The 17,673-nt window shown below is 46.8% G+C and overlaps 1 protein-coding gene across 1 annotated transcript in view; it reads right to left on the bottom strand.

The window, feature by feature from the left end:
- MAMLD1 (mastermind like domain containing 1) overlaps positions 1 to 12,585 on the bottom strand; it is a 297,545-nt gene extending 284,960 nt beyond the window's left edge. Inside the window, exon 1 of the mRNA XM_073543599.1 lies at positions 12,328 to 12,585. Coding sequence (XP_073399700.1) covers positions 12,328 to 12,381 — 54 coding nt within the window. The 5' untranslated portion in view covers positions 12,382 to 12,585. The remainder of the gene's footprint in view (positions 1 to 12,327) is intronic.
- Positions 12,586 to 17,673: the final 5,088 nt, after the last annotated feature.

Here is a 17,673-nt window from a genome sequence, read left to right as displayed (position 1 = left end):
CCAAGGAGACGACTCTTTTTTAAGCAAAAAGCTGATTAGCTGTTCTTGCTGGCAAAAAACAGCTGGGCAGTCCGACAGGTTCAAGGCCAATTCGAGTCCCCTTTCATGGAGGCACCATATGTTATAACTCTCACATCAGCAGCTTTGCTCTTTAATATCTCACTCCAGAAAAGTACAGAACGGAAGGATGTGAATTGTACAGAGAGAAGGGGGATGTTAGCATAAAATACAGAGCAGGCACCCTTGTTAATCCCTGTATGGAGATTTCCAGCTTTGGCACCCTACCAGACCAGACCAACACTCTTGGGCCGAATGGCATCCCACGTACAATAGTTGTAATTAATAAAACAAGTATTTAATATCTTCATGGAAATACATGGAATCTCTTTGTATTCCTTTTGATTGCAAATCAGATGTGAGCAAGTTTGTGGCCAAGACAAACTAACAGTCCCAGGTGTCTAGCCTCCAGGAGAATGCACCGGTGGCTGTGACACCAAGTCTATGGCACATGAAGACAAGTCACAATTCAACTCTTAATGGCTGTCACGATAATTTTTATTTGCCAAACCAAATGATTTTGTTGGATTGTTGCATAAAGGAGGAAATGTCATGTAGGTGACATCTGTCTTGTTGGAGCAGAAACCCTAAAGACCTAACAGATTAAAGTAGTTGGTTGAATGATCATTTAATGAACGATCATAATGCCGACGAAGCGATGCACATAAAACTCAGTTATAGTCGGTCTACCTGGCTATACAAGTTCAGTAACACCGGCTGGGAAAATGAGTGCTCTTTCTGGGAATATTCTCCCGATGGAAGATTGTTCATGGACGAACAACTTTTCTTTGAACAGAAGCTCTTTCCTCCGACTTATGGCAGAAAAAGCCAAACATGGTCGACTTAATGATGCCTGAGATTGGCTAGCTAACAAAACCATTCACACGAGTGTATTGTCTGAAGCTTTTCATTTTTATCAGCGTTTATAGGGGAAATTAGACCTTATAGTATTACAGCTTCATATAGTCAAGAGCTGTAGTAGACCACCCATAGACATCTATGGGGCACTATGATGCCCCCAATAAACCTCACTGCATATTCTATGTTTTACTTTCTAAGGAAAATATCACTGCTGCTGCATCATTTGAGGTCTCCATAGTAAGTGTGCCACCAAATACACTTGGTTCTGCCATGTGCAAGAAACCTAATAACCACTTTTAGGTCATAGTTGACATAACCTTCTCTCCTTTTTTGGCATATACTAGTTGACCCCTCTATGAGGTCCACATATACTGCTCAAAAAATCAAGGGAACAGTATTCCATTTGCAACAGGCTGTTTGTGTTCCCTTTATTTCTTTGAGCAGTATATTTATTATTTTATTCTGCTTTCCTTATATTGCATCATTAATTCCTCCTCGCCTTACAGACATCATCATCACTGTCCCCATTGGGGCTCACAATCTAAATTCCCTATTCTTTGGAATGTGGGAGGAAACCGGAGTACCTAGAGGAAACCCACACAAACTCCTTGCAGATGTTGTCCTTGGTGGGATTTGAACCCAGGACTCCAGCACTGCAAGGCAACAGTGCTAACCACTGTGCTGCCCATAATGGTTCTCTTGGACATTTCCAGAACACAGTGAGGAAATCACGAGAGACCCGTACGACATGGACATTGACACTTAATAATCTGTAGACCCGTTCCTCTACACCCTTCATTATATACATTGCAGCTGAAGACAAACAGACAAATGTAAATGTCAGAGAATACAATTTCTTTATCGTACGTAACAGTCTCTTGTGCTTGTCGGTGCCGGTGTACTGACGTGTACGGCGGTGAAATGCTATAAAGGTCAGCAGCATGGTGGTGGGGGGGAAATTATTACAAGTAACATGCAGTAAAGTAATCTGTAGCCAGCCAGGCTGCAGCGGCAACTCCCTGCACTCTCAATAGAAGTTTTATGTAACGGACATGGGAGATTTGCCATGAAAAGGACACACGGAGGCAACATGACCACAGCAACAGGAAACTGGTAGGGAAATAAGCCTATTTATGGCAAGAGCCTATCCTATGCGGTCGCTCATGTCTCAACAGCTTAGCGTTTAACTCTTTTCCGTCTGCAGCCCAGTAACCCTTACCGGGCTGCGAAACGCGTGGTGGATTACACGAGACAGTCAAACATAAGTTACTTTTTGGAACTTTTCTTAGCGACATTTGCTTCCTAGAACTTTTTCACTAAATAAAATCAATAAATCCTGCCAAATAATACACTCCATAACAGCAAAACTACGCAGACGGTGGAAACTTGCCGATCTGCTTTCTTAGAAAGCCATCTTATAAGTCGGACTTCTATGTTGGGTGTTTATTAGAGTTTATTCGGTCCGGGGCCATAAACCGTCCATATAGGGCTACGCTTGTAACTCTCTCGCAGCTTCTGAGTATTATTTGGTTTCTGTGCTCCCTTTTCTGAGAATATGTTGTTTTTTTCCTCTTCTGTTTCACTTCTCACGCCGTTTTAGAAGGAAAGAACGCACACAAAAGTCAGATGTGGTTCCCCTGAACTAGCCCTCCTCGCCTGCACTGTTTCTCATGCAAATCCAGATTCTTAGCCGGTGCCTGGACCGATGCAGACGTAGGGAGGAGGGCTGAATTCTGGGAAGGAATCTCGAAAGACTTCTCCAGTGTCATGGAAACAAAGACGATGGCGGCGCACATTGAAATAGGAACATACACAAACATTAGGGATCATTCGAGTCGGATTAATCAGCCTTTTGCCCCAAGTTGACACCCGCCGCGCAAAAGGGAACAGCGAAGGGTTAAACCAGAGATATTCTGCTGACTGCAACAGCTCCGAACTTGACATCAAACCGGGCGCAGCGTCATCGAGTCTGGTCTACAGAGGGTTAGATCTTCAGGTCTAATCTTACAATGTCACCCAACTGAGAGGCGGGTCAGCGCAGCGTGCGTCCCCGGCCGCTCCTTCCTCGGGTTTTATTCAATCGCACGCAGAAATCGCTGACAACGTTTTACTTCTGACCACTCACACGACTTTAATCGTAATGATCGTTATTCTCGCCAGTATAATGTAGCGAACGCAGCAAGGTAAAGAACAAAACCACTAAAGCCCTTTACTGGAGCCGGTGACGATGGGCTGTGTCGCGGCCGGGTACCACCCTACAGAACACTCACTCAGTCACTATAAGTGCCCTGTAAACTTTACACACAAGGGCCGGAATACTACAGAAGGTTGGGAGCTTATTATTGGCCGACATAAGGAGGGGGTTTCTCGCTTGGGACCACACTCTGTGAGCCAGAGAAGAAAGGGCTTGTCTCTTTTCTGACACAGATTGGTTATTTTCTGCAGCACAAGTCTGTGATGTACAGTGTAAGGGCTCATGCACATGACCAATTTTCTCCTACGAGTGTTGACTATGGCTTTCACGGGTAACACTCAAAACCATGATATTCTATGTGCACATGTCTGATTTTTTTCCCGCGGAAAAAAATTGGAGATATGTTTGATTTTGATCCTAGTGTCAAATCAAAATCAGCAATGCAAGTCTATGGGTCTGTGAAAAAACATCAGACTGCACTCGGATGACATCTGAGTGCAGACCAATTTTCAGATCCCAGTGTTAGATCAAAATCAGCAATGCAAGTCTATGGGTCTGTGAAAAACATCCAACTGCACTCAGATGACATCTGAGCGCAGACCGATTTTTATGGACTGACAAAATGGAGAACGTAGAGAAACTTTTTTTTTTTCCTCTCCATGTCAGAGAAAAAGCTGATGACACTTGTAGGACACTGGTCAAAGTCTGATTAAACTGTGATCAAAGTCTCATCACAATAATTGGACTGTTTTTCTGGGATGAGAATTGTACCAATTATGCTAATGACACACGGATCAAACTCTGTGAGAGTTTGAGCAGAGGGTCACCTTAGTGTGATCCGATTCTCTTGCATGAAAGAATCACAGCACAGGTATGGAAAAGACAGAGAACTTAATTTCTCCATTCACTGTGTCCGCAGATGTTGGACTGCACTCAGATGACATCCGAGTGCAGTCAGATGTTTCACACACACCCATAGACTTGTATGGTTGAATTCAATCATTGGATGCATTCACAGCATGCTGCAATTGTTTTCTCTTGCCAATTGGGCATAAGGACTTAAAAGGTGGCTCTGCACTGCCCAATAGTATAACATTGAGCCGAGTGCTAGCTCATAAAACATACGTTCGTGTGATCGCAACTTTAGGCAATGCCTTTTTTTCTGTTATTTTTCTAGGCAAAGCGGCTTCAGGAAAACTTGGGTGGAAACTGCCCGAAGAATGGACATGCTACTTGTTTCATGGTTTCCGAACCCTGAAGTGGTTAAAAGAAGTAACAAAAGACTGAACATGTGCACATGTCATTTTTACAATAATGTACATTATGTTTATTTTTGCAGCACATTTTTTTAGGCAAGATTCCAGGTGGAACATACCTGAAAAAGACATATCTTTTTTAAGTCAGACCCACAAAAAATCCCCTATTTATTTGCACTAGAAGAATATTTACATTGGAGCTACACATCGACTTTGGCAGGAAGACAGGTCACGCGGGCAAAGATTGCTCTATGCCGCTGTTACGTCGCAGCATAAAGCAGTGATTGATGTCACATTGGGACCAGCAGTGGACCACCACTGCCACCACGGAGACAAGTTAGTGTTGGATTTGTTGTGCCTCGCTTGTCGCCGTTGTGGTACCTTGCGGGTCGCAACTGAACCCACAAATAATGTCAGTGTCTCAATAACTTGTCCTGTGGCCTTGACCATCACCTACAGCTTGAGGATGATGTCTCCTGCTATTCACATGTGGAGTGAGGCATGGCATCCCACTCTTCTTGAAGGGTGGCCCTCAGGTCATGGAGGTTCTGGGGTACAGAGTTACGAGCCTTTACACGGTGACTCAGCTGATCCCATAGGTTTTCAATGGGATTCAGCCCTGGAGAGAGCGCAGGCCACTCCATTTGAGGTCCCCCAGTCTCCAGCAACCGTTCCGTGACCTCGATGAGCCGGAGAACTGTCGTCCATGAAGATGAAATGAGGTCTGTGATGTTATTGAAGTAGTAGGGGCTTGTCACAAAGTGTACGGCAGTTCTGTATTAACTAGCCACCCTTGCCACCCTGTAACATGTCAGCAGACAAGCCTTTGGTGGTCAACAGTGGCTGATGCAGAGCGCTCTCCTTGACGTCTCCAACATCGTTGGTGGCCATCATTTCTGCTCAGTGACTAGCACTGACGCCCACTGGTTCCTCTCCAATGTGTAGACTCTCCCTGGCCCACGCAAGATGATGATGCCCGTGTCTGGTCGTCTGGCACGCAGACCATGCTGATATAAATGGTTTCGAGTGGTCTGATGTGACACTTGGGTGCCTCTCCCCTCCCTTTAGTGTGCCTGGAGTTGTATGACATTCATCATCCGGTTCCGAAGGTTCACAGTGAAGCATTGTGGGATGTGGCCAAAGGACCAAATACCATTTCTAATTGAATCCCAAAATGTAATGGGCGATTCATGGATCCAACAAATGTTGTGAATTTTGCCAATGTTAGACAACAGCAAGTTATGCAAAAAATACTGAAACACTGAACACTAGGACATGGGCATTCAGAAGTTTAGAGACGGTCACATAAAGTTCACCTGAAAAGGTTAGAGGGCATTTTAGGATCACCTTTAAATTTTGCCTGAAAGCCAAACATCTCTAACTTTTCGTGAGTAGTGTAGATCTCTTATACCTGATGAGGATGATGTACTTTCTATGAAAAATGTATGTCAAAATTGCTGTGTGATAATTTTGCCAACTTTGTCCACCTAATATTAAAATTAGTATTTTAAGTCTATTTTCAAAAAGGATTATGAAGACATTCTGACATGTACTTCCCAAGTAAATACACCAGCCTCATCAGGTCTAAAGCCCCCGTCACACATAGCAATCTCGCTAGCGAGATCGCTGCTGAGTCACAAGTTTTGTGACGCAACAGCGATCTCACCAGCGAGATCACTGTGTGTGACATTTCTCAGCGACCGGCCTCCCTGCCGGTTATCGCTGATCGTCCTGGAATGGCCAGGACGTTTTTTTGATCGCTGGTCTCCCGCTGGCCAGCACGCATCGCTGCGTGTGACAGGCGGGAGAACAGCGAGCTGGCACTAGTAACTAAGGTAAACAGAGGGTCTCTAAGCAGCACGCAGCGCTTAGAAACCCGATGTGTACCTTAGTTACCAGCGCGCTGGTACAGGGAGCTGGTAACCAAGGTACACATCGGGTTTCTAAGTGCCGCGCGGCGCTTAGAAACCCGATGTGTACCTTGGTTACCAGCTCCCTGCACCAGTGCGCTAGTAACTAAGGTACACAGTGGTAACTAAGCGACATGCGTCACTTGTTACCTGCGTGTCGCTGGTGCTGATCGCTGGTGAAGCTCACATATCACTTAATTGCCTAATACAATGAAAGTTATTAAAGTAGTTTGAAGTTACCCTTCCACAAACTAGTCAATACAGGCTAGAGTTTACCTGATAAATTCCTTTTGTAAAAAAAAAAAAAAAAAAAAAAAAAAAAAAAAAAAAAAAAAAAGAGTTGCCCCACAAGCTGTGCTGTCCATAGGCAGAAGCCTACTGTGCCCCATAATACTCAATATCCAGTTATGTGTTGGACAGTAACATTAATACACATAGAAAACCACACACTAGAGCGATATTTACAGAAAAGCAGTTAAAGGAGAAAACCATATATGACTGTAATAAATGGGGTTTAGATACTTTATTACATAACAGTGATTATATTATTATTTATATAGCACCATTGATTCCGTGGTGCTGTACATAAGATATAAATTGGTATCTCTTTACAGAACAGACCCCTGTACGTTTTTTTTATGGTTATCTGGGTATAATCCTAAGGTTGTGGCCAAAGAGATCAATTTCCTTCTATTAAGAAATATATCTGATAAGTGGAATAATTGTTTTTTCTAATTTCCTGTTGGACTGCATTGTTACATCAGGTCCCTTGACACTGAGCTCAGATATAAGGCAGTGGGGGTGGACACAAAACATTAGGGCTCTGAGTGTGTCTCTTCCTTTCAGACAAATGGAAGGAAACAATACCTTGTCCACATTCAAAGGAGCCCGGAGACCTGCGGATTATGGCTGCTCCGAATAACATCAATGGTATATTAATAAATTGGTATGTAACAGGATTGTCTTATTATAGATAACCCATTTCATATGGGAGCTGTCACAGCAATCAGCTGATTCACAAAAGCCAGTCCCAGCCAATATTACATGGCAACCATTGATGGGACACTAATTTGTGGTAAATGCGCTCAATACTCATACACTTTCCAATTGGCCATACCTGTTAGGTTCTAGCAGATCGGTCATCAGATTTCACAATACCAACTCTATACTTTATTGAGTAGAGCTCTTAGACCTGACGAGTCTGGTGTATTTACTTTAAAGAGCCATGTCAAAATTGCTGCATAATTCTTTATAAAAATCCAACACCTATCCTCACCGACAGCTCCTCAGTGTACCGCCTCTCTGCTGAGATCTCACACTGCTCAGTACAAGCTGCAGCTGTCAGAGACTGCATACTCTTGTAGATTGTGAGCCCTCTCTCCTCCTGTACCAGTAGTGACTTTTATTGTTTGAGATTACTGTACTCGGTTTTTATTATATATACCCCTCCTCACATGTAAAGCGCTATGGAATACATGGCGCTATAACAATAATAATAGACTTGGAGCTCTCTCACTGCTCTTTTTAACATCTTATACAGCTAATCTGAGACAGATTTTCAAAGTAAATACACCAGTCTCATATGGTCCACAGCTCTACTTAATAATGTATACAGTTTGTATTGGGAAACCTAGTGACAAATCCACTTTAATGTTGCTAAACCTGTTGATATCAATAGGACTGGCAGACTAAAGGCCCCATCACACACAGTGATCTCGCTGATTTTGTGAAGCCACAGCGATCTCGCCAGCGAGATCGCTGTGTGACGGGGATCAGCGACCGGCCCCCCAGCCGGTTATCGCTGATCGTCTTCGATCGGCCTGGGCCATTTTTCGATCACTGGTCTCCCGCTGGCCAGCATGCATCGCTGCGGCTCTTAGATACCCGATGTTTACCTTGGAAACCAGCGTGTACGGCGATTTCCAAGGTAAACAGCGGGTATCTAGGAGCCTACCACCAGCACATGGCTGGAGAGAAGGATTGGGCAGCTGGATTTAGATTTGCCCAATCCTTTTGTTACCAGGGAAGATAAGCTGCCGCCAGAGGTGTCTGGCAGCAGCCTATTCCACTCTTCTCATACAGAGCTTGGTGGAGTGTAATGGTAGGGTCTGTTACATGTGTAGGGGGTAGAGGTAAGGGGTCTGGAGAATTGGCCATAGGCTGACTGCGACAGGTACCTAATGTGTATGGCAGCCTTAGGCAGGTACTTTGTGGGCACAACCATAATTACATGCAGGATAAACAGGACTGAAATACAAGGTTACCATAACTTGTTCATAGTCGTCCATCCTATGGTGTATGAGGAATCTATCAGGAAGGTAGCAGGCAATAATAGCAATAAATGCAATCATGGAATAAAGAGCTGCCCCATATTAGCATCCTGCATTGTGTGCTTTTCAATAATAGCCTTATAAAACAAGGACTGGCTTTGTGATACCGAGTCAGGACGTTATCGGCAATAAAGAGAACGGAAAAAAATGCTTTTTTTTTTTTTTTTTTTTATTTCCATGACCGCCAGCCTATTTTCCATGGGAGTGTAAATAAGGATTGGCTCCGCTTTCCAGATATAGACAAGAGGGATTAGCTGCAGGATGCCACACTAACAAAAGCCAAGACTGTGATCCAAGGGCCTGGCACCGCTGGGACCTGGGGATGGGAGGGGAACACTGTGCGCTCTTACACACACACAAAAAACTTACTTGACCCTTCTTGACAAACGATGGAGGTCATTTCTGCCAGCACTGCTGGCACCAGACAGTAAAAGTGAGTTATCAACACTTTCATCGCTAATCTGATAAAATTTTCCATGAAATGTCTGCAGGTCTTATAAAGAAAAAACAAAAAACGATCAATCCACACTCATAACTGCCATCTTCTGTGCTGCAGTTCAGCAACATGCTGCAGATGTAGCAGAGCTAAACCTGCGTTAACTCTTAATTCTTGTTTATCAAATGGTACAACAATGCTTGCAGTCCCATGTAAAATAATAGAATCACACTTATTTACATTTACCATTAATTCAAATTTGAAAAATCCTGAAAATCAGTTGATTGTGATTCTCAAGTCCAGTCGTCAAGGCCTAAAACAGGTCATGTTTTCAGGATTTTCTTAGTATTGCACAGGTGATGGGATCATTAGCAGGGCACCCCATCACTGCCACAGATTCATTTTGTGGGATATCTAAAAATAATTCCTGAATCGAACGGCTGTGCTGACACGGGGTACAGGAATATTTTTCTTTTAAGCGACTGCAAGACGTAGCGTTAAATTCAAGGTAAAATGATTGCAGAGAACGTTGCACCTTTCTAAAGTCAACAGGTAGGTAGGTTGATATCGAATGAAGATGGCCAGCTCCTAGGGGCAGCAGCGTGTTGGTTCTCTTGGAGGCAGGCTCGGACTGGCCCATAGAGTAACAGGGGAATCTCCCGGTGGGCCCAACCCCTCTGTAAGGCAGTACTTGGCATTATTCACTTGATTCTCTCTATACAGAAAAATGCAGTATATCAGCACTCATTCACCAAACTGTCCAGCTTATTATTATATAGAGATATAGGTACATTTGTGAACGAGGGTAGTGTAATATTTGTATGCAGGTGAAAAGTGGCTCCCCACAGTCAGTGTTAGGGTGGGCCCTTGGCACCCCAGTCCGGCACTGCTTGGAGGGACAGGCGCGCTGCAGCACTGCATCAGGAGGCTCCTTGTACAGAACCTGTTACTCGCTCCTCTGCACACAAGAAAGGAAACGCTTATTAATACTTTAATTATTGTATTGTTAACGTTGTTACTTATGACTTGTGTTTTGAAACTGTTAAACTGTAAAGCGCTGCGGAATATGTTGGCGCTATATAAATAAAGATTATTATTATAATACTGCATCACAACCTGCTGCCATGTGCGGGGGGGGGGGGGGATAATGTACACAATAGATTGACATGAACTGCCACTGACTTCTAGAGGACAGTCCACAAGGGAGCCACAGCTTTAACCCTGGCCGTGCTCCCTGTACGCCGCGGCCACGCATGGGTTAATCAATGAGTGGGTGGGGGAAAATAAACCAGTTTTAAAAAACATGAGCCAGCTCCAAGCTCCCACACTGTGTCTGGGAGGCTCTGAGGGTGTTTTCCTCCTTGCAACAAAATCTATTTCTCCTGGCTGTGCAATGTGCTGCAGAAACACAAACTATTAACATGTTCAGTGCCAGGACGATTGCAAGGGTCGCTAAATGCAAGGCCTGTCTCATCAATATTTGCTCTGCCAGCGGCTGCAATCTATTGTTCCCTTTAAGCAACCATTTGTGATCTTAATGGGTTTAGTGACAGAAAGTATCGAAAAATGTCTGCCTGCGTGATCACTACCACATGTCATCCATCTCTAGCGTGGGAACGTTTCCATACATATTCATAAATATTGGCCCTTCTGTTTACAAACCCAGCTGTAATGTAGCAAAGGTGGATTCATCCTTTTTTTGGTGGGGAGAGGGGGCAAAATTTGGATCGGATACGTATCTGCAGTTGGTTTACAGGAGATCATAGGTTAAAACATTGATTGAGCCATTACTGGGTGATCTGTTAAAAATTGCAAACTCAGCTCTGCTGCACCTGACAAACTCAGCCCTGCTGCGCCGGACTAAGCTCTGCTGTACCTGACAAATTCAGCTTTGCTACATCTGACAAACTCAGCTCTGCTGCACCTGACAAACTCAGCCCTGCTGCGCCGGACTAAGCTCTGCTGCACCTGACAAATTCAGCACTGCTACGCCTGAAAAATGCAACACTGCTGAGCCTGACAAACTCAGCTCTGCTGCGCTGGACAAATTCAGCCCTGCTACGCCTGACAAACCCAGCTCTTCCACATCCCTACTCATACAAGGCACACAATGATCATCAAGTAATCCCAGATAGCTCAGCACACAAAACACACATTCACCCCCTGCTGGACAGGACTCAAGCACATCAGCTCAAGCCTTGCCACTGGTTGACAATACAAGTCTGCAAGGCAGGTGTCACTTTACCAAAGGAGAGGAGGCAGCGCATTTATCAAAGTCTTTAGCTTACAAAAGATAACAATAACTGGATATGGAGGGGTGGACCTGATGCATTAACACATGCTTCATTGATCCTACTCGTGGTATGGAAAAGCGTAGGATAACGCGCGGTATGGCGATTACAATTAATAACAAAATGGATAACGCGCAGATCTGCACTGCAGTTAAAAAGCCTTGTGGCCTATTAATTCCTGGTGACACTGCGATGACCTGTGACCTGCATAGAATGGCATCAAATGAAGTCATTCTGCCTATTACTGTGCAATGGTCGCTGCCAGAAGGCTGCATGGAGCACTCTGAATGAGAGACTTGCTACCAGTAGTACAGTGTAGTGTGAGCCCATATGTAGTCTGGGTGCTGTAACCCCTTCAAGGCCAGGGTGCTGAATACAACCCGCCGCGGCGCAAGGATGATGGCTATTTTACAGCAACATTCGGGGCATAAGGCAGACCCTTCTGTTTACACAGGGATATTCCTGCGTTCAAGCCGGAGTTTATTGGCAAATTTTAATCCTATTAGTCCCCCCCCTTCCGCACCCCACTGCAGTCGGTGGCATTAATCTAGGATAATTCAGACATTATTTCAGTAACACCGCAACTGTAAAATAAAGCGCCACCAGGAGCCAGGCGGCTATCAATAATCCAGGCGCTGGGCAGCTGTCCTTGTTCTATGCTGCCCATTATATAAGAGACCGCCTGGCCAGAATTGCCGCTTCTTCCAATCTGATCAGTCAGGCTTTGCCAATTGTTTAGTCTGGTAATGCTCATTATATAATGACAAGCCCTATAATCATGTCCGACCCTTCGCCGATCACTCTTCGCTGATGGATTCGCCGCCGTAACCTATTAAGATACATACTGCACACTTTGGATTGACTGACACTTCACGGTCCAAGTCACAAGCCCGGAGGTTTGTCGTATGGGATGATGGGGTACAATGACACTTGGATCAGATACAATGACACTTTAGGGAGAGGTGTAGCTATAGGCACTGCGTGTTACTTACTGGTATATAGGGCTCCATGCGTGGTGCTTCTGTGCGCTGGGAAACCAGCAGCATTTTGGACTGGAGATCCACCAGATATTACATCCACTTTGGTTTATTGGTAAAACCCCAAAATCAAAAGATACAGTCAGGAAGGAAGTAGATATTGCAGTGTCTGTGTAAATGTATATATTTTCCTTTTAGACTCCAGACAAAAGCATCCCAGTGAGGCAGTTGGCTAATGATTCACCCAGTGCCTGTCTCAGACTGCTCACTACATTTCCATCAGCCCACAGTTCTCACTTCAAGGAGGAGTCTCTGGGCTTTAAATTACTGATAGGACATTTACAACTGCTGTGTCACCAAGGGAGGAGGAGACAGCCTGGAGTCATTCAATCTTAAAGGGGAAACAAGCATTCACTTTACACTGTTCATTCCTGACAATTACAACCCAGTGTGGGAAAGTAATGGACAGGGAGCAATGGCAGCAGCCAGCCCTCCTCCCCCTCCCCACTTGTTAAAGCATGATGTTCACATTGGAGTAGCACAATCATATTTACATTGTAGCAGCGGCACTAGGACTAATAATGACACAAATATAATTAGGTAAACAATAGCTATGTGAAGACGTACGGAGAATTATTGTTTTTTTTATAAAGCATCCATACTGTATAAAAGTAGACGTTAACAATGTCGCTTTGATCGTCAGTGTATATGTCCGATTACTAAACGTCACAGGAGGCAGAATACCAGATGGCATCTCATGTCAATCAATTATGATAAGTACACAAGCACAGAGGGATAACTCATCCTGATACTCCATGAGATGATATGCATCCCTGACAACTTTTGTAGGTTATGCTGGGGAAAATACAGGCTTGCGAAACATTGCACAGTGACTTTCCGGTTTCTACAGTGCCTAGGATATCTACTGACTCTTCTGGGAGTCCACTTGGTCTCCCCTTTTTCCAGAATTCTTCCGGATGTTTTCTACTTATGTAAGGAGAAGTGCCAGAGCCGGGGAGCCTTTTACACGCTGGTGCCGGAACTGCCAGGACTGTCACCCATGTTGTGGGGGGGAGACTAAAAGCGCAGGACAGACCGGGTCATGTGATTGACTTGAGGAAGGTAGGCAGATATAGCGCGCTGCACAGGAAAACAGACAGAGCCCACGCGGGAAAGCTGAGTGGCAGATTGAGTGCTGCCATTGCTGAGATGACAGAGTTTCTCGTGGGTGCCGAGCACCCTGACAGACCCCCTGCAGCGGTACTCTCGGTTGATAGGCGATCCGCAGACAGACCTCTGCCCTCTCTGACAGCTTCCAAACTGAAGTTACTGACTGGACTGTTGACTAAACGCCAGGAGAGACCCCAGGCGGAGCCAGGTCTTGATAGGCCAGAACTGTCATACGCCTCAGAGCAAAGGCTTGTTCTAGCGGCATCTTACGTTGGACTCAGTACCATGACAGATATCATAAGGTACGGGAAAACTGCCCGTCACTCGGAGACTGTGATGAGACGAACTGCGCCGCTGTTGACGGTGCCACTAAGGGACTTCTGCCAAGTCAGGACTTCGTCGGGACGGCCCGCGCCGCTGTTGTCGGTGCCACCATTGGAACCCTGAACCTCCTCACGCCTGACAACTACATGCCGATAAGTTTAAACTCTTTCTTACTGAACTCTCTGTCGTCCCTTACCAACCCTGTTTTGCTCCCAGTTCTACACAGTCCAGACACATTAGATAAGGTCCTATTGATACTCGAGGGGACACACCGGGACCTGACTGACGTGGGAGAGTTGCGCATGCGTCTGTTCAGGCGTATTCAAAGAGAGGGGGAGACGGTGACTCAGTTTATGAATGCGCTGCAGGAGCTTCACACTGCTATTGCTCGCAAAGACGGAGTAGGGGTAGGCACCGTAGAAACAGTGTTGCGGGACCAGTTGGTGATGGGACTGCGTGATGTTCTGTTAAAGCAAGCCTTGCGAGAGCGCCTAAGAGTCAAACCCACTATGACCTTCTCAGAGATAGGAAGTGAGGTGCGCACCCATGAGGAAGAGCAGGGGGTGATGGTTCCGGTGGGGAAGGTCCGGAGTGGAGAGGTGTCCACCACTGCAGTTGCTGTGCCCTAATGGGTAGAAGATTTGCGCAAAGAGATAAAGCAGATACGCGAAGAACCGGCTGAAGCAAAGGAAACCCCTGCTGTAGCTGTCAGCCTACCTGAAAACCGAACAGGTCCCGCTCCCAGGAGAGAGATGAGAATGGGCCGCAGAGAAGGGCTCCCTGTGTGTTACAATTGTGGAGAATTAGGAAATGTATCTCGGTGGTGTACGCGGAGGGGAAGAACTCTTCAGCGCCGTCAATTAAACTAGCTGGCTCCGAGCTTAGGGGACACTGTCCAGAGCCCGTTTTGTCTAGAAGGAGCACTGAAGTCCCACCAGTATGGTGTCTGCGTGCCCCCTGGTCTGGGCAGAGATGGACTGACGAGCTGTACATTGTTTAGTTGATACGGACTCCCAAGTGACCACGATGCCGAAGTATACTTCCGCCGCCACTTTACTGAGGCCTTGCGGCCTGAATGGGGACCTGTGATTAGGCTCACAGCGGCCAATCAGTTGCCCATCCCTGTGGCTGAGGTGGTATGTGTCATGGTTGGTTCTGGGATTCTTTTTGTTTCAGAGACCTTTTCCCTCCTAGTTGGTTCATCTCATGTGAAGGAGTAAAGGTGTTTTGTTTTGGACAATCTGCCCTTTGGGCTGGATACCGGGGATGCCATGGTTAAAACGCCATAACCCGGTCATTAACTGGGAGACGGGGGTTATTGTCAATTCAGGAATCTAATTGTGTCAATTCTTGTCATAAACCTATCTTGTGTGTTTAACCTGCAAAAACTGTTTTTGCGTCGTCTGTTAGTCTGGAGGTGTTAGGGACGGCGGAACGCACCAAATATAAATAATAGGAGGTGCGTTCACCGCCCGGGGTCCACCGTGCGGCAGGTGATAAGACCGCTGCTGGACAATGGCAGACAAGCTAGGAGGCGGAGCACTACACTCGGGTTAGCGTCACAGGCACAGAGACGCCCTAGAGGAAATAAGGCATAAGCGCCGGACCTGTTAACCTCACAGGTTGCCGGCGTGTGGCATCGCAGCCGCGAACGCCAAGAGATGCTGCTGACTGCAGCGCAGCGTAAACTGAGGCCGCTTAACGTCAGTGCCGGGGAAGCAGTCACTGACGGACGCTAGTGTGAGGTATGGTAGCTCAGTGGCGCATAGCTAGCCACTACCTGGCGCTGACTAAACCAACACTCTGTCACCATTCGTAATATCCGAGGGTAGGGGTTTCAAATAAGTCAGTCACCAGACACATGTATCCATCACCATTCACACATAGCATAATAAGTCTACACTAGCGCATGGCCGAGCCGCCATGAGGGCTTTTTATAGCCATGCACTTCCAGGACCTTCCAGTACTTTGGAAAGGACCAATCAGATCTGACGCAGGACCTGAGCATGTGACCCCTGCTCTCCACTGAGAGGTCATCTTGCGGGCATGCCCAGTAGCACGGCAAGAGGACTTAGCCTCTGGAGCGGTTCCCTGCAAAGCAGGTTGTGCTACCTTTGCTGCACCAGAGGTGGCAGCAACATCCAGACTCACAGAGTGGCTCTGAGCAGGACGCCTGGATTGCCGAGATTGCTGAGCAGAACCCTGAGCGGTCGGAGGGGAATGGGAGACCGCTGGATATATGGCTCTGGATTCCTGCTGTGCAGAGTCAGAAATCTGACACCTAACATTACCCCCCCTCCTATGGCCCCCCTCTGAGCCTTGCTACGCTCAAAGGCCGCGATCAGAAGTGGAGCATGGATATTCTCCACCGGCTCCCAGGTCCGAGCCTCCGGTCCATGACCCTTCCCATCCACCAAATAAAATTTTTTGCCACGGACAATCCTGCGTCCCATGATGGCGTTAACTTCGAACTCGTCAGATGACAAGTCTGACGACCTGGCAGATGACTCGGTGAACCGGGCCATATGAACTGGTTTGAGGAGGGACACATGGAAAACGTCCGAAATGGCTAAGTGTGGAGGAAGAGCCAGGCGATAGACCACCGAGCTGATACGCTCGAGAACCTTAAAAGGCCCAATGTATCGCGGCGCGAACTTGGGGGACTCTACTCGCTGTTTGATGTTTCGAGTAGAGAGCCACACCATGTCGCCGGGGGAGAAACTTGGAGCGGGTCGCCGATGTGTGTCGGCAGTAGCCCTCATCCTTTCTTTAGAGGCCCGGATAGCATCCTGAGTGCGATCCCAAATGTCGCGAGCCTCCACTGCCCAGTCTGCCACCCTGGAATCAGCGGAGGACACTGGCATCAGGACAGGGACGCGTGGATGTTGGCCGTAGTTTAAAAGAAAGGGCGTCTGACCAGTGGAATCGGCCACTGCATTATTCAGGGCAAACTCAGCCCATGGTAGCAAGGATGCCCAGTCATCCTGCCTGGCAGCGACAAAATGCCGCAGGTACGTGACCAAGGTTTGGTTGGCTCTCTCAACCAAGCCGTTCGTCTCGGGATGGTAAGCGGAGGTCAGGTTTAGCTCAATGCTGAGTAGACTGCAGAGCTCCCTCCAAAACCGAGATGCAAACTGGGGGCCTCGACACTAACGATTTTGTCCAGCATGCCATGTAAACGGAATACTTGCTTTATGAACAGAGTGGCAAGACCACGAGCGGAAGGCAACCATGCGAGTGGCACCAGATGCACCATTTTGGAAAAATGGTCGGTGACCACCCAGATGACCGTACTGCCGCCAAACTTGGGCAGGCCAACCACGAAGTCCATGCCAACCATCTCCCAAGGTCTATCCACCACTGGATACAAATGCCGCGCCGGCCTTTGTCTTGAGGGTCTGTTCCGTGCACACGAGACGCATGCTTGTACGTATTCCTTAACATCTCGAGCCATATGTGGCCACCAATATGACCTTGCCAGGAGTTCAGTGGTCCGCTTATTTCCAAAGTGACCACCTACCCTGGAGGCATGTGCCCAAGTGAGAACCTCTGGCCATAGCTGGGGAGGCACCAAGGTCTTGCCCGGTGGCACTGACTCGAGAGCAACTGGAGCCACGGTCGTAAAACTCTCCGGCGGGAGAATTAGCCGAGGATCAGCCTCTCCTTCTTCCGCAGAAACTACCGAGCGTGAGAGAGCATCCGCACGGACATTCTTTTCCCCTGAGAGATAATGCAGGGTGAAGCAGAAGCGGGAAAAGAAGAGCGACCACCTAGCTTGACTAGAGTTCAGGCGCTGGGCCATCCGTAAATAGACCAGATTTTTATGGTCCGTATATACCTGGAAGGGAAACTGAGCTCCCTCCAGGA

The sequence above is a fragment of the Dendrobates tinctorius genome, unplaced genomic scaffold (genome assembly GCF_039654945.1).
Source record: "Dendrobates tinctorius isolate UK_male_01 unplaced genomic scaffold, ASM3965494v1 ptg000133l, whole genome shotgun sequence".
NCBI lineage: Eukaryota > Metazoa > Chordata > Amphibia > Anura > Dendrobatidae > Dendrobates > Dendrobates tinctorius.
The sequence above is the reverse complement of the archived record's forward strand: the minus strand, read 5'-3'. Positions and strand labels throughout refer to the sequence as shown.